This window comes from Coffea eugenioides, chromosome 4 (assembly GCF_003713205.1).
Source record: "Coffea eugenioides isolate CCC68of chromosome 4, Ceug_1.0, whole genome shotgun sequence".
Classification (NCBI taxonomy): domain Eukaryota; kingdom Viridiplantae; phylum Streptophyta; class Magnoliopsida; order Gentianales; family Rubiaceae; genus Coffea; species Coffea eugenioides.
This window is the reverse complement of record NC_040038.1, coordinates 10543336-10565231: the sequence shown is the minus strand read 5'-3', so window position 1 is coordinate 10565231 and position 21896 is coordinate 10543336. Positions and strand designations below refer to the sequence as shown.

General features: G+C 36.4%; 2 protein-coding genes across 2 annotated transcripts; both read left to right on the top strand.

Annotated features, from left to right (window-relative positions):
- On the top strand, positions 1 to 2767 carry LOC113768857 (lysine histidine transporter 2-like). Its single transcript, XM_027313364.1, has 7 exons — positions 1 to 131; positions 569 to 952; positions 1338 to 1731; positions 1823 to 1928; positions 2041 to 2132; positions 2488 to 2556; positions 2669 to 2767. The coding sequence occupies exons 1-7, from the start codon at positions 79 to 81 to the stop codon at positions 2765 to 2767; spliced, it is 1197 nt and encodes a 398-aa protein (XP_027169165.1). The 5' UTR covers positions 1 to 78.
- Positions 2768 to 5039: 2272 nt separating this feature from the next.
- Positions 5040 to 14689, top strand: LOC113767399 (protein PLASTID TRANSCRIPTIONALLY ACTIVE 10). Its single transcript, XM_027311480.1, has 12 exons — positions 5040 to 5793; positions 6558 to 6617; positions 6730 to 6759; positions 8021 to 8094; positions 8579 to 8660; positions 9714 to 9787; positions 9962 to 10028; positions 10588 to 10680; positions 11721 to 11897; positions 11974 to 12024; positions 12697 to 12848; positions 14030 to 14689. Exons 1-12 carry the CDS (start codon positions 5050 to 5052, stop codon positions 14475 to 14477), a joined length of 2052 nt encoding a protein of 683 aa, XP_027167281.1. The 5' UTR covers positions 5040 to 5049; the 3' UTR covers positions 14478 to 14689.
- The last annotated feature ends 7207 nt before the right edge of the window (positions 14690 to 21896 follow it).

Below are 21896 nucleotides of genomic sequence, written 5' to 3'. Positions count from 1 at the left end.
GATATCAATGCTTGGCTTCCTGTAACCTCCTCAAGAGATGCAAAATGGTATTATTCTGCTTTCCACAACGTTACTGCTATGGTTGGTGCTGGTGTCCTCGGCCTCCCCTATGCCATGTCTGAATTGGGATGGTATGTCAAAATACTATGATTTGGATTTTTTTTTCTAAAAATTTGTACTAGTTTATTTTGGACGTTTCTTTATGCGATATAGTGTTGCGGAGGTTTGGCTTTTATGTTTGCTGGCACTAGGGTTTATGTAATAAAGATTCTGTATGCTTGTGCCTTGTCATGGAAGGGTGTAAACAAAAGACAAAAATAAAGAAGGACAAAGGGTGTTCTACAATCTTATATCTTCTCCTAGATGCGACACTAGTAAACTGTTTCCTTTTTCAAGAGGTCGACTCTTAACTTATGGTAACATATATGAGGAATCTCCCTTGATAGGAATTTCAGTCCTAGGATGATTTTCAAATGAATAGTTTGTGGACAGAGAGCTCACGGTTTTGAGAGGCTTCCTTGGCCTTTGATGAGTATTGGATCTAATTTACAGTTGTTGTGCTTTTCAGGGGTCCTGGAATTGCCATAATGATTCTATCATGGGTCATTACCCTATATACCCTATGGCAGATGGTGGAAATGCACGAACCTGAGCCTGGCAGGAGACTTGATAGGTACCATGAGTTGGGTCAGGAGGCTTTTGGTGAGAAACTAGGGCTATGGGTTGTTGTACCCCAACAGCTGATGGTGGAAATAGGAGTCAACATTGTATACATGGTTACTGGAGGAAAATCCCTACAGAAATTCCATGACCTTGTCTGCCCCAACTGTAGCCACATCAGGACCACCTATTTTATCGCCATATTCGGTTCAGTTCACTTGGTTCTCTCCCATCTTCCCAATTTTAATTCCATTGCAGGTGTCTCTCTTGCTGCTGCAGTCATGTCCTTCAGGTGATTCCCTCCCCAAGTTCATTTCTTTAAATACTTGTGGTACGAGAAGTAGTTCAGGATCTCCACTCTCTACATTTCCTTGTCATGTCTTAACTTGTCACATGGAATTAATATTCAAACTAGCGTTGCACGTGAAATTACTTGTGACTGAAAAAAAAAAGAGGGTAAGATAAATTTTAGCACAATTTGACACAAGAAGTGTGATAGAGGACATGAAAAATCAAGGCTGCAACCTTAATCATAGTGGAAAGACTATTTCCTTTCTTTCACTTTAATGTTCTTTCGCCTGTTGGATTACATGAACTGTTCACTACTTAAACTTGCATGTCGATAGCTGCATTTTAATCTCATATTTTTGCTCTAATATTCGCGAATTGTTAAACAGTTATTCCTTTATAGCTTGGGTGGCATCTGTTAAGAAGGGGGTTCAACCAGATGTGAAGTACACTCCAAGGGCATCAACCGATGCAGGGAAAGTCTTCCAATTCCTGAGTGCATTGGGTGATGTAGCTTTTGCTTTTGCTGGTCATAATGTGGTGTTGGAGATTCAGGCAACAATGCCTTCTTCACCTGAGAAACCTTCCAAGAAACCCATGTGGAAAGGTGTCGTAGTTGCCTACATTGTTGTGGCCTTGTGTTACTTCCCAGTTGCATTTGTTGGATACTGGGCATTCGGAAACAGTGTTGAGGACAACATCCTAATTTCATTGAACAAACCAGTTTGGCTTGTTGCAGCTGCTAACTTGTTTGTTGTCATTCATGTGATTGGAAGTTATCAGGTCAATCTTGTTCACTTGATTTACCCCAAAATAATTTATTTTCCTTTCATAACTTGATTCTAATGAGGCTTTTCATTTGTGTATTAATTAGGTATTTGCCATGCCAGTTTTTGACATGATGGAATCTTTTCTGGTGAAAGTGTTGAGCATCAAACCAAGTCTACTGCTTCGTATTTGCACTCGAACTACATATGTTGGTAAGTCACTCAAGTAATTAAATTCTGCCTCTTGCTAATCTCAGATACCATAATTCTTGAGCAGTAGAAGTGGGGATTACTTGAATAAACTGCTTGTTTTAAATGGATGCAGCCACTACAATGGTACTAGCGATGGCATTTCCTTTCTTTGGTGCCCTTCTCGGCTTCTTTGGAGGGTTTGCTTTTGCACCAACAACTTACTATGTAAGCTATACTATTCATCTCTTTTTTTCTTGTATGAATTCTGAATTTTTTCAAGAATTTCTGAATGCACCTGTTTCATTACTACTACATTTTTTCACAAGCTATTCAGATTTTCACCAGATAATCAAACCACTAAGATTCTCCATAAGTTTTATTCTCCACATGACATAGACTTTTAGGAAGAACTGTTCAGATTTTCACCAGATAATCAACTACTAAGGTTTTGTACAAGTATTATTATTCAGCATGTGACAAACCTCTAATCTTGCCGTATATATATGAGGAGTTTTTACAGAAACTCTTTATTTTGTCTTCATTGGTAATAATTACTCTAATTTCATCAATTCTCTTGCAGCTTCCGTGCATTATATGGCTCGTCATAAGAAAACCAAGAAAATATAGCTTGACTTGGTTCATAAATTGGGTCAGTATCATCATATTCCTTGTTTGTTGGCCTTCTTTCTCTCTCTTGGTAGTGAGTTTTCTGTTCTTTCTCCGGATTTTGCAATCTTCTAACCTTGCTTTCGTTGTTTCAGATATGCATAATTCTTGGTTTTCTGCTGATGGTTTTAGCCCCCATTGGAGCATTGAGAGAGATAGTGTTGTCAGCCAAAAACTACAAGTTGTTTTCTTGATTATCTTGCAAGAAGTAGGATCCACATCCCTGTTGTTTTTTCTGAGGGTTATATTGTTTCCTATTCATGAGCTTGGAGAGATTCCGTGTTTCTCACGAGGATTATAATACTTTCTTTTGTTTTGCATTATCAAACTTTTAGGAGTGTGATTATTTATGGAAAACAACCAGATTTGTATGCGAATTTGGTCATGCAATTGAGGTTTGATTTTGGGATTCTCCTGTCAAACTTTGAGTATTAGTATTGGGGTAAAATACCAAAAATCCCCCGTGATTTGCCAAATGTACACTTTACCTCCCTATGGTTTGGAAACCTACAATTTAACTCCCTGTTATTTCAACTAGAGTGAAAGTCTGACGGAAAACATCTAAACTAACGTCTGAACGAAAAATGTCAAAATTGCCCCTCTATAAGTCAAACCCTTGGAAGAATGTTTCGTGCATTTTGAGCATGGGTAAAATACTAAAAACCCCCCTTGTGGTTTGCCAAATGTACACTTTACCTTCCTATGATTTGAAAACTTACAATTTAACTCCCTATCGTTTTAACTAAAGTGAAAGTCTAATAGAAATACTGTTTTCTGCCAAATATGATGGATCAATCTTCTACGAATTGGGGTCTCATTTTAGCAATCCTCTTACTTTTTCTATTCAATTGGACCAAATTCCATTAAAACGCAACTAATCTTTTAATAATTAATCTCCCACATCTGCTAATAAGGAGTCCTTAAAGAGTAGTAGAGGGATCAAGAAGAGTTCTTATGCGGTCATAAACTGAGACACATCCTGTTGCGTTGTAGAGGTGTAAAAATTGAGTGTCATAATTGGATAATGGATATAATTGGGTTAACTGTTTTATATCCTTTTAATAAATGGGTCAAAATATACTCATTTATATCTATTTAATAAATGGGTATGGGTGTACTCAATTAACCATTTATGATTCACTTGAAATTTTACTTTTTTTTTTATAAATTTTTTGACATGTTGTTTGCTAAGAAATAATGATATATTATTATTATTAGATAGGTAGGAAATGCATGTACTTAGCACTCGCTAAAAATTGTGTTCAAATGCATAATTATTTTTAAATAGATATAAATGGACGAGTCGAGTCAATTCACTGCCCATCAATTAAATAGATCCATTCAAAATTCATTGCATATTCAAATTCACTTATCAGTATGACGACGAGTTTGAACGAGTCAACATAATTGGCTTATAATTGGCGTCTCTAATTTTGTCCAAAACACTTGCATACCAATTGCCTTCAAAACATTCTCCACACTCAATAACTATCAAATACTATAGGTTGCTTGTTTCTGACAAATTTTCTTGATAACATCTTCTGCACAATGATTTTCTTCTCTTCAAAAGTAGTCAAGTGTGCACTGCCAACTCTAGCTCAATGCCTAATAAACTTCAAATACTAGAGGCTGGTTATTCTGGTCATATATTCAGTGCCTGGGACGGATTATTCACCTCTTATCATGAAAAATTGAGTTGTTCTCAGAAATTGAGTTGTTAATCCAATTTTCTTTCCTTAAACTCTTTGATCTTTTTTCAAACAATTGCATCCCAAATTATTTCAAGACTGGAGGACTAGTTTACAAATACGATGTACTAATTAAAGTTCTCTGGTCTATCATTTTTTTTTCCATTAATCCATAATCGATATGAATTTAATTGCTATGCGGATTGTGAAATATTATTCATTCTGGTGCCAAATGCTGATCAGTATAGGTGATAAATCATTACAGCATTTACAAATCAAGAAAAAGGATAGAATATAATGCACTCAAATTACACAAATATACATTTTATTAGCCACCAAAAAACATATACACATAGCTCAAAATTCAGCATATTTTGAGGTACAAGCACAGCCTGAGCTTCAAAAAAATTCAATTTCAACTTTATCCATGAGTTCCTCAACCATTTGTTGTCTATTTGAATTCGAATGAAGAATTGTTCCATCTTTTTTATTATTTTATGTTAATTCATGAGTATTCAGTTAGGAGTTTATTTGAAATAATCAATATATTTTTAGCGTGTTGATTGAAAAATATATTTGTGATGTACGCAAATAAAAATTTTTGTGCAAATAATACCTATCCAGACACACTTAATATTTAGTTAATGTGCTTGGAAATTTGATTAAAAATTATTCCTCCTGGTTAATTAATTAAACCAACTCTATCCATAACTAATTAAACTAACTTTATCCATTCCACACTATTGTCTACCCATTTCCCCGCCCTTTCCCACCAAAAATCCAAAAAGATGCACTCTCTTCTCCAACTCCAAACCCCCTACGCTCTCTCCCCATTTCTCCTTCTCCCACCTAAAACCCACCTTAAACCCTGCAGAAAACTCCCGAATTTCCAATCCCATAAACCCAAAACCCCTTCTATATTTATGACCTTAGCTTACGGCGCAGATGAGCTTCCGGTAGACGAGGAATTTCTCGAACAATATGGCCCAAAAGACAAAGAATCCGAGGAAGAAGCCCGGCGCCGCAACTGGGTCGAGCGCGGATGGGCTCCGTGGGAAGAAATCCTTACCCCCGAAGGCCAATTCGCCCGGAAATCCCTCAACGAAGGCGAAGAGGTCCCTCTCGAAGACCCTGAATCCGTTGAGGCTTTCAAGATGTTGAATCCAAGGTACAGAGATAAGAAGATTAAGGATATGGGATTGACTGAAGATGAGTATTACGCGAAGCAATTCGAGATAAAGGGTGAGATTCCTGACCCGCTGGAGACTATCTGGGCTGGCCCTTTGGTGTTGAGACACTTGCCGCCACGTGACTGGCCGCCACCGGGCTGGGAGGTCGATAGGGAGGAGCTGGAGTTCATACGCGGGGCACACAAGTTGCATCATGTGACCAGAGTGGACTATGAGAAGGTGGAGGAGGTGGCGCAGAAGGAAACTGATGATATGTGTTTGGAGAGGTATAAAGTGTTCCTGAAGCAGTATAATGAGTGGGTTGCTGCAAATAAAGATAGATTGGAGGAGGAGTCTTACAAGGTTGAATTTTGATCTTATTCTCCTGCCTTTCTGTAGTGGTAGTGGAAGTTGTGATTTTATTGTATTTTCTCTGTCTATGATTGTCTATAGCTTTTACCATGATCACATTCGTAACTTGTTTAGTTGTTAGAGCATTAGCCCAGGATTTGAATGTGTAAAATTTTGCTCTCCATGGACTTTTGAGTAATACTTTTGGCTTTTATTTAGGTGGTTCTAATACATGTTTGGTAGTACCGAAACCGGGATGTTGTAAATATTGAAACAAAATTGAATACCCGTGTAATATAAGGGTAGGAGTGCTGATAGTGGAAATGGGCACTGAGTTCTTGTAATGAAGGTAGCAATTTTCAGTACATGATGGAAAAAGTACATTACCTGCTCGAGTGTCGTTATCAGTATGCGATTCTCGGTGACATACAGACTAACAGATAAGTATCTTTGTGATAGACCTGACATGCAATATTTTTGTTTCTCTTGAACCAGAACTGATTTTCCCTCATAAATAATATATCCTCTTTAGATATTGGTTGTATATGTGATGCTTGTTTGCATCAACCTTTTTCATAATTATGTTGTAAGATCCCCTCAAATAGGTAAATTTGCAGGCACAATGTAAGTATATATTGTCACAGTATTGCGTATTTGTAGTTTCTATGTTACACTTTTCCAATTGTGGCCAAAAAATTGATAAAGAAATCAGTTGTGAGATATTTCTAAGTATTGGATTCAGAAAAATTACATATTGTTTTTTTATGACTCTGCAGCATGACCAAGATTACTATCCTGGAAGAAGGAAAAGGGGAAAGGATTATGTGGAGGGGATGGTACGATATGGTGTTATTCTCTTTTTTTTTTTTTGAGTTTTTCTTATTGTACTTTTTGACTTTATCCTGGTGCCATGCATGGATGATACTTATAGTTCTTTTGTTTTTGCAGTACGAGCTACCATTTTACTATCCAGGACAAGTAAGTTGCTTTTATGTCATGCATATTTGTCTTTTTCTTCGTTTATGAAACCAATACTTCTACTAACCCTAAGACTAAAATATTGGTCTATGTCTTTCTAATGGATACTTGGTGACTAAGAATAGTTAGTTGTAATTTGATATACAATTACTGATTGTATAAGTGGTGTTCACAATCTACAATCTTAGTGATTTTCTATAATTTCATACCTTAAGTCCTCATCTTATGAGCACCATTGAACTAAGCCATCTCGTCAAGTTTTCCAGTATGGACTAGTAGTACATTCTCTTGATCTCTTAGATTCAAAAGGATAAAATTAGTGATCCTTTTGACACAGACTGGGGCGTCTTGTGTGGTGAGCAGTAGGTAATCCTGCATTTTTGGGTCAAGAGCTTATTTACAGCTCAGAAACTGTTTAGGATTTCTGGTTGTAGTATCTCCAGACTCTTCCAAGTCTCTTCTGTTTTCCTTCCACAGCTGTGTTGGAAGAATGCCAATTACTGAACCAATGCTTCAATTTCTATCTTGAAGTTAATAGTCAAAAAAGCCAAGCTAGTAGTAAGATTTGAAATTTGTGACAACATCTTAACTGAAGAGGAACCTGACGCAGATAAGTTGGGGAGGTATATATCAAAGCTCTGCTGAAAAAATTTGGACTAGTGTTGACAATCTATTTTGTCATCAGAATGATTAGATTAGAAGTCCAAATTCTGAAATCTTGTGGTGTTTTTCATTTTAAAGTATCTTTTTAATTAAATTAAAAGGTTAAATGGAGCACCTTCTTCTTGCATCTATCAAACTTGATATATACGAGTAAACATCTGATATGCGTAATGTTCATGCAACTAAAGTATCAGCTAAATGACACTTCTGTAGAAGCTTGTCGTACTTAGTTTCACATGTTAAATATACAAGCCCTAAGCCAAGAAACTTATTTGCGCCAACAACATTAGGTTTTTGTTCTCAAACATTTCGTACTCTGCAAGGCAATGTTCTAGCTTTTGTCATATTGAGCAAAGGAGGGAAATAAAACTTAACAAAAAAGAGAAATCTGTGCAAGTACTTTTCCTTGAATAATCCCATGCTTTTCTCAGATGCAAGTTGTCTATGAGCCAAAATAGCTTAGCATGCTAGATGCACTTGCATTGCTGGCATACATGTTAGAATCTCTTATTTTCAGATGCCAAGAAGTTAGAGTCAGGGCACTTAAAGGAGCCCTGTTTTCTTTAGCTGCGACAGTTATTGGGAGTGTTTTTTGCAGATTTGTGCTGGTAAAGTGACTGGCGTGCACCTTTATCAAGGAGCGTTTGTTGACATTGGAGGTGTCCATGACGGGTGAGTGTTGTTTTTGGGCCATTGGCCAATTTATTGTGTTTGATGTGCATATTGTTTCATAATAAAATTCAACTGTCTATAGTTCTGCATTGATTATCTTGTGCGAAAAGAAGTACTTCTCCGGTGATGTACACTGTGCCCTGTGATTGAACCCATTAATTAGAAGATACCACCAACTGGAAATTGGAATTTTATGTTGACTAAGATTCTGGTCGCTAATAATGAAATGCTGCTTGATATTTCCACAACATCTCACAGTAAGACACATGCTCACAACTCTACTGGCATTTATGAGTTATGACCCCATAGGACATTCTGAGATTATGATATGTCATCATACAGCTAAGAGCAGTTGCAACTGAATACTTCCTGAAAGTTCAATGAAATTGAGAGATATATGGAGTTCTCATGGCAGACTTGTAAAAAATTGGTGTGCTAATGGTGGGAAATGCTTGCCAGATTTACATCTCCAAATGTGTTGCAGGTGGGTTCCTATCAAACGTAATGATTGGTTTTGGATCCGCCACCATATAAAAGTTGGTATGCATGTGACTGTTGAAATTCTGGTGAGTGATACTTGGTGCTCCTATTTATATCACTAGGTTTAAGGGCATTTACATTTTGTGAGTGTTTTCCCCTTTCAGAGTCCTAGCATATGAAATTATTCACGGTGGTTCTTTACGGGTTCCATCAATAATGTATGATCAGATCTGGCTTCATAATTTTGTTTTCTACTAGAGTTTATTGTTTCCTTTCCTTTTCCCCTGCTGTTTAGATTATCATCTATTTTCATAGATATGTGCTTCACTTCCATATATGTACATAGGCATATTTGGTTTGCCTCACAAATTGGGAGTGGATTAGTGATATTTTCCCACTATTGTTGTGTAAATTGGTTTCTGTTAATTTAATATAACCTAATGTTCATGCTGCATAGTCTCGGATGAGACCTTTTGATGCCACACGGTATGGGCCTTTGCTTAGCTGAGTAGATGTTATGGGCCTTTGTTCCATGCTTCATGGGTACCACATCACATCACTCACTTCAACTCATCCTACATCATAATTAGCTCTTCCTTTATGTGTTTTAAGCAAACTTTGTTGCGTGTCTGACCGCTATTTTTGTCAATCACGCATCATCATCATGACCATCTTGGAGTGTCAAGAGCCTGCCTACAGAACATTGTATCTTTATGGCCTTATAACGTCCTGTGGTTGAGGTTAGGAGTAAGGATCTTGTCAGCACGTTTGTCTTTCTCGGGGACTAGTGTCCTCAAAATTCTCAAAGATATGCATATTCCTTAAGGACTCTTTTGTTGATCATATTATCCTTGTGGTGTTTACAGCTTTGGTATTAAGGTCCTGGGACCACTATAAGGTCACTATGTAAGCTCCTTGCACATGACTCAGTGATCATTTTCCTTAAGTATCAACTTTACCTTATCTGGACAGAAGAACACAGAAATGAAATTTTGGTTCTTTGTATTCTACTTGAAATGTCTTACAAGAACTCCTACTTCATGGATTTTACTTTCCCTTTCAAGTGATATCCTAGTAATATCTGACCCATTTTAAATGATGGTGATCTCACTTTGAATAAAATTTTGCCTGTTTTGCAGGCAAAGAGAGATCCTTACCGATTCAGGTTCCCTATTGAGATGCGGTTTGTTGACCCTAATATAGACCATCTGATGTATGTTGGGGTGTATTTTTCTTTTTATATTTCATTCTTAGATTGCTTGATTTATTCTACTTAATTACGTTGCCTAGTTATTTTATTAATCTTCCCATGCCTGCTGGTAATCTTTGTTTGGTTATCCAAGTGCTCTGGCTGATTGATTTCATTCATTTGTCCTCTTGTTTTCAGCTTCAATACGTTTGATTTTCCACCAATATTTCACCGTGATGATGATACTAATCCAGATGAGTTGCGTGTGAGTACCATTTTAATTTCAGAAAAGTTGCATCTGATACCTCACGTGTATTTTATGATTAGCCTATCTCTAGTTGCATAGATGCTTTAGCATATTTATCTCTAAATGCTAATTCATCCATGTGGCATGGCAACATAAGTTTTTCTACCTTTTCAAGAAAGAAGACAATGAAAAAGACTTAAACCTGCCTTTGTGGCTCCTTTAAATAGCAGCTTAATGTACATTGTTGACAGGAGGAGATGCTGAGCTTATTGTCAATAAAATTGTAGATGAACCTTGATATATTGATAATTTGTTGGCATTTATGGCCACATTTTTTTTTCCTTTGGTAGTTAAAAAATCAAATGAGCATGCACTTTTTGTGACATTCTTATAACAGCCTGGTTAGTAGTTTGATTTGGAAGATAGAAGTTATTTGTCATCTTGAAGCTTATTATCCCTTCTTCACAAATAAGCTTTGAGTTGTGTAGGTTGGGCCTGAAGTATTTTAACTGTAGTGCAAACACTGGATATGGGTTTAATCTGATGCTTTTTAGTTGGTTGTCCATCCTTTTTACAGCGGGATTGTGGAAGAGCTCCAATTCCTAGAAAAGATCCGGGCATCAAGGTGGAAGAGGAACCATTAATATCAAATCACCCTTATGTTGATCGAGTAAGTTTCAATTATCTCCAAAGCAGGCTTTTCCTTGTATTTTTCTTGCAGAGTATATGAAAGTTTTCATCTAGATTCTGGTTTCCAATCTGCAAGGTTAAGAATAGCCTTTCATACAACATGCCTTACTTATGGGATCTGGGGGCATGTTGAGCTGAATGCATTGTGAATTTGTTTGACTTGTGCCATGCATCTGTAGATTAACTTGTAACTGAAACAAGATTAATTATCAGAAAAGGACAATATAGAAGAAATCAAAAAACTTTCTCTTGTAGGTGTTGAATTAACTTTGCTGTTGATTTCTATCTCAGAGTTTTATTTAATTGGCGCAACATTTCCTCTGTTAATTTAACTGAGGTATACCGTACAGGGTACATTTATTCAGATTTTTATGGTTACCTGATTAATAGTAGCATTTTATTTTGTTTCCTAGTGAATGAAGGTGCACAAAAGTTTCCAGCCTAGCTGAACAACTCCGCTTCACCATCTACTGCTATGCTAAAATAGTAATCCTGCTATTTTCTTGAACATTTATGCATTAGTTATTAGCCGAGTCTTGAGTAACTCGTCTAAGTGATAAGCGTTGCTTTAGCATAAGTACCTGAGCCGTGATGAGAATACAGTCACCATCTTTGATAAGTTGGATAAAAAGTGGTCAAATGCTAAAAATATTACCTTCTTCAATTATGATCACATTTTTAACAAGTTCTGCATTTTCACTGTTTCTTTTTCCCTTTTTTATTTTGCTTTTTTCGTTTTTATTTTTATTTTTTCACATGGCTTTTAGGATCGATTGCTAAAGAAAGTTGGACTTGCATATAGTTTCTGACAAAAATCTCTTTTGCTCCATTTTTGCTTCCTGTTGTTCCACAAGGATGTTCACTGCAGACATTACTGATGAGTTAATCTTTTTCTCATTATCAGTGGAAAATTAATCTTTTTCTTGCTGTCTTCACTTAGCATAAAATGCTGTTTGAACTTGTGCAAATGTGATATTTTTAACTTCTGCTCGAGTTGGTTATGCAATCATTTTGGTGCAGCTGTGGCAGATCCATAATGCGGAACAGATGATTTTGGATGATTTGGAGGCTAATCCTGAAAAGTATGAGGGCAAAAAGTTGGCAGAGTTAAGTGATGATGAAGATTATGATGAAGAACATAATGTTCAGTATGCCAAAGGTGTTTACAAGAAAAGTACACTACCATTAATGATTCTGGTAAGCCTTTATTCTGTATATTAAAGTGGTCTGCTTGGTTATGCATATTTTTGACCATGCTTGCACCGTGTTGCAGAAAACTAGTGTAAAAGATCTCGACTTAGAAGCAGCATTTGCTGAGCGTCAGGTTTGCCACAACATTGATTTCATGATTTATGTGCTTTGAATATCTGTATGTTGTTCTTAGGATTTTGGATGTGCTGTTTCAGTCTAAACCACTAATTGGGAAATTTGAACCATCTGCAAACATATTCTCTCTGGATGTATATGCATTCATTGTGGATTTCTCAAAAGTCTTACTAAGGCATTGTCAACCAGAATGGTTGACTGAAGATGCTACTTTTTGGCCTATGGCCTCTAATACAAGACTGCTGAGACAACTTAGATATGAACTGGCTCCAGTTTGCTACTAAACAGATTTGGAGCAGGGTTTCTTTTTTCCTTTTTTCCAGGTGTACTTATGGAAACCTTACAGATCGATTTTCACTTTGTTGTGTCCTGCTGTGTAGGTGATGCATATCATCTCTTTGATTTTCTCTCACTATAAAAAAGTAAAGGCACCTAATAGACTAACAATTTTTTATTGACCTCTTCTTATTTGCCTGCCTTCTTGTAAACAACTGATAACATCTCTTAATGTTCCTTAGTGCTTTTATCATCACCTGGTTGTTATACTAATCAATGTAGAAGAACTTTGATGAGGTGGAATGTATTTCTACGAGGATTTTCTTTAATTAAATTTGTTTGATGAAGCAAAGGTTTTCCTTTCAAGATCTTTCTTATTTTTCTGTTGATGCAGCACCATAACAAATTGAGAAAGGAAGCACAAGAGAGGGGAAAAAAGTACAAAGTTACCAAGATGAGGAGAAATGCTGAAATGGATGAATACGACCTTATCCATTGGCGTCGATCATTTGAAGAAAGGGAGGCTCTGATTAGGGATATTAGCTGGTATATCCTTCTTTTCTTTTCCTTTTTAACTCCGACTCCCCAGAATCAATGATTCTGGAGTGCAAAATGTCAAACACATTAAAAGTATTAGTTTAACACTCAAAAGGGCATAGTTAGCACAAGTAATTTAACGGAGGTCAAATGAAACTCAGCAGTCTGTCATTGAATTGAACTCGCAATTATGTTTTCACTTTTTATATAGCTTGTCAATTCCAACCAACCTTCCCTTTATTCAGATTTTTGGGAGATGATGATATTGTAGCGTATATACCAATTTGGAAAAGAAAATGATATTTACTTGAGTGCAGGTTGTTCTGTGAACGACTGTCTCTAGAATACATGAATATGCTGCTTGAAATATCCTTTTGTTTCTACAGTACCAAATACATTATTGTATTGTGCCCTAAAGCTTCTCCCAATTTGGGGATTTTTTTTTAATAGTAATTACTTTTAGTTTAGCAACACATCTAACTCCAATTGTCTTACTGACAATGAGGCATGACGTGTGGCCATTAACCAACATTAGGTAGATTGGTAATATTTGTTGTCAATTACCTTTTCTTCTTTTCTTCTTTTTTTAATTCTGCCTGCTATTGGTTGTTAAGATCTTGGCACGTTGGAAATTGGTGCTGAAAGGGAATAAGCAATTTACTGAAAGACATACTTTTATTTCCTGTTGCTCACGAGGATTTTAACTGCTGGAGATTATGGCACTTTGGAAGTTGGTGAGGATAGGAAAGAGCAATTTGCTGAGGCACATACATTTGTTTCCTGTTTTAACTTCTGGATATTTTGTCGTCAACTTGTATTTGCTAATAATCATCCATATGGTGCAATTTTTTATGATTCTCCTATAGTTCATACTTGCAGTCATCTATGACCAGATATCCTTCTTATGTTGTTTCTTATTTGTGGTCAAGATGTAAAGTGTCATTTTGCATTGCTTTGAACGTGCTTATACATGTTTGTAAAACAATTAGTAGTTAAGGACATCCACTTTTATTATCTACTGTTTATACATGTTTGCAACATTTTCATCATCTGGTGAGGCTGGGACAAATTATTAGAAGCTTTCCTCATTTCAATCTTGTATATCTTTTTTGTTTTTCATATACATCAGGATTAATGCTAGAAATACTTAATGTCTGCTATTTTTGATACTTTGCTCTATGCTCTCACAGCCGTCAGGCCCTTGGGCTTCCGTTAGATGAGCCTGGGCGGTATGTGGACAGCAGCTACTTTGGCAAGGATCAATATGATCCTGACAGCCCTCTGTATCGTTATGACTATTGGGGGGAACCAAAGAATTCAGAAAAAAGTAAGCAGGAGCGGATGAAAGATGCCCATAACAAATCTATTGTTGGGAAGGGTACAGTTTGGTATGAAATGTCTTATGAAGATGCAATTAAGCAGAAAATGCAGAGGGAAGCCGAAGGACACACACAGGAACAATTTGATGAAGAAGACATGGATGGAGATGGAGATGGAGATGGTGACGACGAGGATGATGATGATGATGATTTTGATTACAGCATCTTGTCTGGCCCCAGCGTGGAATTGTCTGAGCAGCCTCATGTTAATGGTACAGAATCATCCAGATTATCTGATGAAGGGATGTTTGAGAATTAGTGCAGCTGGTACTCCGCCCTGCCCTGTAGGAGTTGGGATTATGTTGTTTGTACAGTAATAGGAAAACAGAAGAGGAACCCCAGCAGTTCGGATATACCTTTATTCTCCCCAATATTGAACCAAGAAACATATTCTCTACGGCATTGGGATGTATTTCTAGGTTTCTGGCAAGTCTTCTCAGAGTCTATAAAACTTGCCTTTCATTTGCTCAATCAGGTTAATAACTTAAAAATGTATTATAGTGTTCCATTAATGCTCTACTTACACTGGACGTTAAACCGTTGGACCTCACTGGACGTTAAACCGTTGGACCTCCTCCTGTATCCTATATATAGTAGGAGCGCTGGGCTTCGCAAAGACAAAACAGAAAAAACTCCTCCAGCACCCTGATTTGATTTTCATGCCCGGGCAGCAGAGGAAAAAAGATCTTAATACTAGTCTACACGGTCCTAAGAAATTGGCAAAGCTCTAGCCTCTAGCTATTCCAAACTCTTTGATTTGGAAAAGGTACGAGCGAGAGCGACCCCCATGATTTTTGTTAGGCACTGATCTCAATCTCGTATTATTACAAACATTCCTGTAACAAACATCCTAAAGCTGCCATACATACATGGTATAGCATGTAATAAAACTGCTCTAGGCTCCGCACCTTGTTCATGTCAACATGCTATTGTTGAAGACAGGTTACTACTTGCTACCATTCTGTTCCAGTCCAGGCAAAAACATAAAAACGGTGAAACGAAATAATAGAGAAGAAAGATACAAAGGAGTTGGACCAAAAAAAAAAATTAAAGGTTAAGCTCTTCTGGAAGTAAATTAGACAAGAGCGTGAAACCATTTTCCTAAAACTAACCGGGAAAAAGACATGTTTCATCCCTCACATTTCACAAAAAATATTTTTTTCATCCCTCACTTTTAAAATGAAGTAAATTCGTCCCTGACATTTAAAAATTGAAACCATTACATCTTTGAATCCAACTTTCAATATGAATCAAATTATCTAGTAATAAATTTTGGGGATAAAATTGATAGATTACTCGGTCAATTCCATCATATTCACATGTCATTTATTGAACCAAAAAAATAAAAAAATTATGAAATTATAAAATAAAATGTCGTTCTTTGTCTTAGAATAGTAGGGTTTCTTTTTTGAATAAATTTTTTCATACACCGCTGATATAAACACTTGCAAGTCTAGATGTATATCACACATATAAAGTTTGGTATTTAAATTTAAATTGAGTTGATGTGGTAGGTATCTAGACTTGTTAGTGTATAGAATAATAATGTAAGAAAGATTAATCCTTCTTTTTTATGCAATAATTTTTTATTTTTTCTTTTTGGGTTCATTAAATTTCACGTGAATATCAAGTTAAATTAATAAAGGAATCTACCAATTATACCCTTGAAATTTGTAATCGAGTTGTTAGGTGGTTGGATACAGATTGAAAGTTGACTTCAATGATCAAATAGCTTCAGTTTTTAAATGTTAATGACGAATTTGCTTCGTTTTAAAAGTGAGGTACGAAAAGAATATTTTTGTGAAATATGAGGATGAAACTGGTCATTTTCCCAAACCGAATGGAGGAATAGCCTTAGTCTGTGCCCCTGAGTCTTCACAAGGTCGCTACCAGATCTCAAGTGACGACTAGAAAGGGAAGAAGAAGGTAAGGGAACAGGTCAGCAAGGGCTGAAAGGGAGGGAAAGGGGTGGCAGGGAAGGGGAAGGAAGAGGGAGAGGGTGGCGGCAGTGGTTATGTGTATTTGGTTCTTTTGTTTTTCTAAATTGTATTTGAGATTATTATCCTCTCTTACATTTATATACTTTCATTATTTAATTTTGCCTACTCTCACTTGTATTTATTTACTTTCCCTAATTAATCTTATATTTCCAACAATATAACACTTAAATATATCTTAACGGTTGCCCTGTATCTACTCATTTATATAAACTATTTTTGGTTCAGTGGGATAGCTGAGTCATTCCCCCTTCTTTTTGATTTGTGATACCCATCCTTCAAAACCAATAAAAAAACAAATCTATTCAATCAGCCAAAAAAGAGAGGGAGGGATAAAGAAACAAATCTATTCAATGATCAAGAAAAAAGAGAGAAAGGGATTCGAATTCGATAGTTCTTTGTTCAAAACTAATACTAACCATCTCTCCAAGAGACAACTTTATTTTAATAGTATACTTTTTGATATCTTTAATCTTTTTTTTAATAGTATACTTTATTTATTTATTTTTTTCAACAGCCGGAAGAAACACACACACACACTAACCTAAACCTATTCCCAAAGTCCACCTCAAAAGCCGGTAACCAATGAGGGGACCTTGGGGACTTAAGTAGTGAATACACACTAACCTTTTGTGTATACTTATTTATTCAATAGTATACTTTTTGATATCTTCAATCTTTTTTTTAGTATTATCTTTTGACTTCATGCACAAATTTGCAAAAATAGCATACTTTAAGAAAATGTCACAAGTTCTTCATATTGCTAGTTTTTATCACTTTGAGGTCTAAAGGCTTTGTAGATCAGTAGTGATCTTCACAAGGATGTTATGAGAAAGACAGTGTGATTGTATGCCACACACTATCGCTGAGCACTAGTGATCTCCATATTGGTTCAGTCATTGAAATTTTGCAACCACTGTTAGTATGCCAAAGAGTAAGATTGAAGAAAATTTCTTCTACAATCAAATAATAATTAAAAAAGAAAAAGAATGCTGGAAAGACAAAAACTGTGATATTTAATCATTAACTGACCTTACACGAATGAACACCTCTTTAAAATGTCAACCAATTCTTCAACTCTTACGAGAATGCAAAACCTTAGATTCGATCAGACAAATTCATGCATAAATGGTCACAAACTCATCGTCCCCGCCTTCCCATTTAAGATGCGTCTCCCCATCCATCCGTCCATCCATCTGCACCACCACCATGTCTTATATATCTCATGCGGAAACCATCTTCAACCAAACCAAATTCCCAACAGTCAGCCTGATTAATTGGCTGCTCGAAACTTATACTAATTAGCTTATGTAGGTAATCGTAGTGTAAAAGTTGAAGCTAATGCTTGACAGACGCACATTTGTTGTTGTATTGCTATGATTGGAAGGGTTGAGTTCGGACGATAACACAGGTTTTGGTGGTAATGTGTGCTTTCGCTGCAAATCACTAACGAATTGCAAGAAAAACAATTCCGTCCCCCCCCCCCTTTTTATGACTAATCAGTTTTTATGACCAATCACTACTGGGGGTGTTTCCTTTGTCCAAACTTTTGGTGACTTGACACCAGTAATAAATTGTTAAAGCAAAACTTTTGGTGACTTGAAAACAGTAATAAATTGTTAAAACAAAAAGATTGAACAGGATAAACAATATACTCTGTTTAGATAAGCACTATCATAACATATAAGCATTGTCATCATAAGGCCAGAATACTATCACACATCAATAACACATAAAGTACTGATCAATATTTAGTATTCTTTTATAAGCAGTTCTCATATGGTAGCAGGAATCATACATAAAAGACAGGAGCATAACAGAACTCCAGTAAGCATGACAGAACTCCAATGATAAGGAGTATACGGAGGATAACACTTTTAATGCTGATTGTAGTCGGCACCGAGAATCCAGATAATATTAGACTTGGTCGACCAATGGCAAACTTCAGCTTCCCCAGGAGACATTTTCAGACTCTTGAAGGCTGGATGATCTTTAGGCCAAGAAGATGTGTCCAAATGACAAATGGCATAGAGTGTTGTCCCATTCCCCCTGTCCGGAGCACCCAAGCCTTTGCTGTTCACTACACCCACACTAAACACTTGGGTGGAGGGTAGGACATGGCAATAATATGCCATGAAGGGGAAGAAAATTTCATGACAACTAACGCTTGTGTTAGCCCCAACTTGATGGACGCTGCGGATAACAACTTGACTTCCCTGGTGAGTTCCCTGGCATGAAGATGTAAGTGCGACGATTTGTTGGTTGTTTGCACGCAAGGCAGCTTGGGCAAATGTGATAACTCCTTCTAGTGAATTAAAACACCCCTTCTCCTCACCTTGCAAATTGGGAGCCGAACAATGCATCAAACTGATCTCCATATTTTTTCTCAACATCGCCTTTTGAAATGATTGTGGAAAGTGGGTTTCCAGGTCCTTCGCATTCATCGGAATTTTAGCGGAGAGTTTTAGTGGGAGGAAGGCTCTTTTGGGGAATTGAGATTCCAAATTGGGGAGGTTCACCATGATTGATTGGGTAAACAACAAAGATTTCTTAAAATACGATAACGGATCAACCGGATCAAGTGATGGGTGAGTGCTATAACGTAAGCCATGGACAGGGGTGTAATGCCATCGACATCTGCTTTACAAGCCAAATTTGCTTGTTCGCAAAATGTGGCATTGTTGGGTATAGATGCAAGGTTAAGGTGATCAGTATCATGACCATGCAAGGGGGATAGCAGGGATATGTTGGTCTCAGGCATGTCATTCATGACATGCTTGGACCAAAGTCTTGAGATGGAAGGATGAGACAGTATGAGCGGTGGTGATGCGGTTGGAGTAGAGGTGGTGAGGTGGGGAGGTAGGATGGATGGTGGTGTTGGGGTTGGAGTGGCGGAGATGAGGTTTGAGGTAGTTGTAAGGAAGAGGAAGATGATTACGTTGAAGTTGAACATGCTTTTTGTTGTAAAATATATAGTATTTCAAAAATATTCTTTGTCCCACATCGAAAAAATGAGAAGTATTATTTTCTCTGTCCCACATTGAGAAGTGAGAAGGGTTGCAGTCTTTGTCCCACATCGGAAGTGAGAAGGGTTGCACCTCACTCTGAAGTCTATAAATAGGATCCACTTCTCCCTCAGAAAATCACCCCAGCAGCTTCAGTTAATATCTTTTGATAGCTGCTCTATCCCTCTCTCTCTCTCTCTTTTATTTTTTTGTTAGTTGATATCTTCCTGATAATTCTGTTCTCATCCTTTTTATATATATATCTGCTGGTTTTAATTTGCTAGTTCTGGTCCTTCTAGTTTGCAACAAGAAGAAAGTTTGTCTTTCTTGTTCGCAATAAATAGAAGAAGGCTTGTTTAATCTTGGGGAAACATTTCAATTTCATGAAATAGTTTCTTAGGACAGTGCTACGCACGACTCAAGCAGATAGTGTTAACATTGTTGTAGCCAATTATCCAACAATCTAAGAAACTATGGCATCTGACAATGTTAGCACCCCGCAGCCTTCATCAGCAACTGTTGCAGTGGCACTACCATTCGCCAAGCCCTTTCCAGATGTATCCAAAATTGAAATTTTCGCCAATGAAAATTTCAAAAGGTGGCAAGAACGAGTACACTCACGACTCGACATCCATGGAGTGGTCTATGCACTAACGGAGTCCCAACCTGCTTCAACCACAGATGTCAAAATACAAGAATCGTGGCAATATGCCAATAAGGTATGTAGGCATACTATTTTACAAACACTCTTAAATGAATTATTTGACGTGTATTGTAGCTATATGCAAGCCAATAAGTCCCAGTATAATAGACTAAAAAATTCCAATTACAAGCCTAATATTCCCAACTTTAAGAAAAAGAAAGGCAATTGCCATTATTGTAGAAAATCAGAACATTATGTTGCCCTGTATAGATACAATAAAGGTGACAAAGCAAATGGTAATCCTCCTAAGGTTAATTTAACCGAAGGAGATGAAATAATTGCTGCAGTCATCTTTCAAGTGAACATTGCAGCTAATGTTAAAGAATGGGTGGTAGACTCTGGGGCTACTCGGCACATATGTGCGAATCGAGAAGCGTTTTCCTCCTATACTTCAATAGGGGATGATGAAAAAATAGTCTACCTTGCAGACTCACGAACTACTAAAGTTCTGGGTAAGGGCAAAGTACTATTGAAACTCACTTCAGGAAATACTTTGGCTCTTAATGATGTGCTGCATGTTCCAAATATTCGGGCAAATCTTGTTTCTGTGGCTTTGCTTGGAAAAGTTGGGGTGAAAGTATCATTCGAATCTGAAAAGATTGTAATGACAAGAAATAATGTGTTTGTAGGGAAAGGCTATTGTAATCAGGGACTTTTTGTACTTAATATTTCCAATGTGATAAATGAAAATGCATCTTCTTCTGCTTATATTGTTGATTCCATTTCTTTATGGCATGCTAGATTAGGACATGTTAATATTGGTTATATAAAGAAAATGCAATCATGTGGTCTAATTTCTGGTATTAATGATAATATGGACAAATGTGAAATATGTGCAGAAGCTAAAATAACAAAGAAAAGTTGTATAACTGTCCATAGAGAAACTGAGTTATTAAATTTAATTCATACTGATTTAGGTGATTTAAAACAAACAATGACTAGAGGTGGGAAAAGGTATTATGTCACCTTTATAGATGACTATTCTAGATATACCAAAGTTTATTTACTTAGAAATAAAGATGATACTTATAATGCCTTTTTATCCTATAAGTCTGAAGTAGAAAATCAACTTAATAAAAGGATAAAAAGAATTAGATCAGATAGGGGTGGAGAATATTAACTTTAGATAACCTTTGTGAACAGGAAGGCATAATACATGAAATAACTCCACCTTATTCACCAGAATCTAATGGAGTAGCTGAAAGGAAAAATAGAACGTTAAAAGAAATGATGAACTCTATGTTAATTAGTTCTCATGCTCCAGATAATTTATGGGGAGAAGCTATATTATCTGCATGTCACTTACAAAATAGAATCCCACATAAAAAGACTGGCAAAACACCTTATGAGTTATGGAAAAATTATAAACCAAATTTGAAATATTTAAAAGTTTGGGGGTGTCTTGCTAAAGTCTTGTTGCCTGAACCTAAGAAAAGGAAAATAGGTTCTAAAACTTCTGATTGTATGTTTATTGGATATGCTGAACATAGTGCTGCATATAGATTTCTTGTGTTAAGAAGTGATATACTTGATTGTAATACAATTATTGAGACAAAGAATGCTGAATTTTTTGAACATATTTTTCCACTATCTAGTAAAATTTCTCATGCACCTGTTGAAATAAATAAGGAAATTATTCCAATTGAGGAATTAAGAAGGAGCAAAAGGCCAAGAAAAGAATTTTCATTTGGAAATGATTTCCAAACCTTTCTTGTTGATAATGATCCTTTAACATACTGCGATGCTATTTCTTCTCCTGAGTGTAAATTTTGGAAAGAAGCAATTAAATCTGAAATTAATTCTATCTTGTCAAATAAAACTTGGATTTTGGTAGACTTACCTCCTGGTGCAAAACCTATTGGTTGCAAGTGGATTTTTAAAAGAAAATATAACTCTGATGGCTCTATAGAAAAGTACAAAGCTCGTTTAGTAGCAAAAGGATTTTCTCAAAAACAAAATATTGATTATTTTGA

Bases quoted from the DNA above. Each gene is read 5' to 3' on its own strand.
- LOC113768857 (XM_027313364.1), top strand. From the start codon at position 79: ATGGTTGGTGCTGGTGTCCTCGGCCTCCCCTATGCCATGTCTGAATTG. The intron at 132-568 runs GTATGTCAAAAT...TGTGCTTTTCAG, and splicing joins GCCATGTCTGAATTGGGATG to GGGTCCTGGAATTGCCATAA. The intron at 1,929-2,040 runs GTAAGTCACTCA...AAATGGATGCAG, and splicing joins CACTCGAACTACATATGTTG to CCACTACAATGGTACTAGCG.
- LOC113767399 (XM_027311480.1), top strand. From the start codon at position 5,050: ATGCACTCTCTTCTCCAACTCCAAACCCCCTACGCTCTCTCCCCATTT. The intron at 8,095-8,578 runs GTGAGTGTTGTT...AATGTGTTGCAG, and splicing joins ATTGGAGGTGTCCATGACGG to GTGGGTTCCTATCAAACGTA. The intron at 9,788-9,961 runs GTATGTTGGGGT...TCTTGTTTTCAG, and splicing joins CCTAATATAGACCATCTGAT to CTTCAATACGTTTGATTTTC.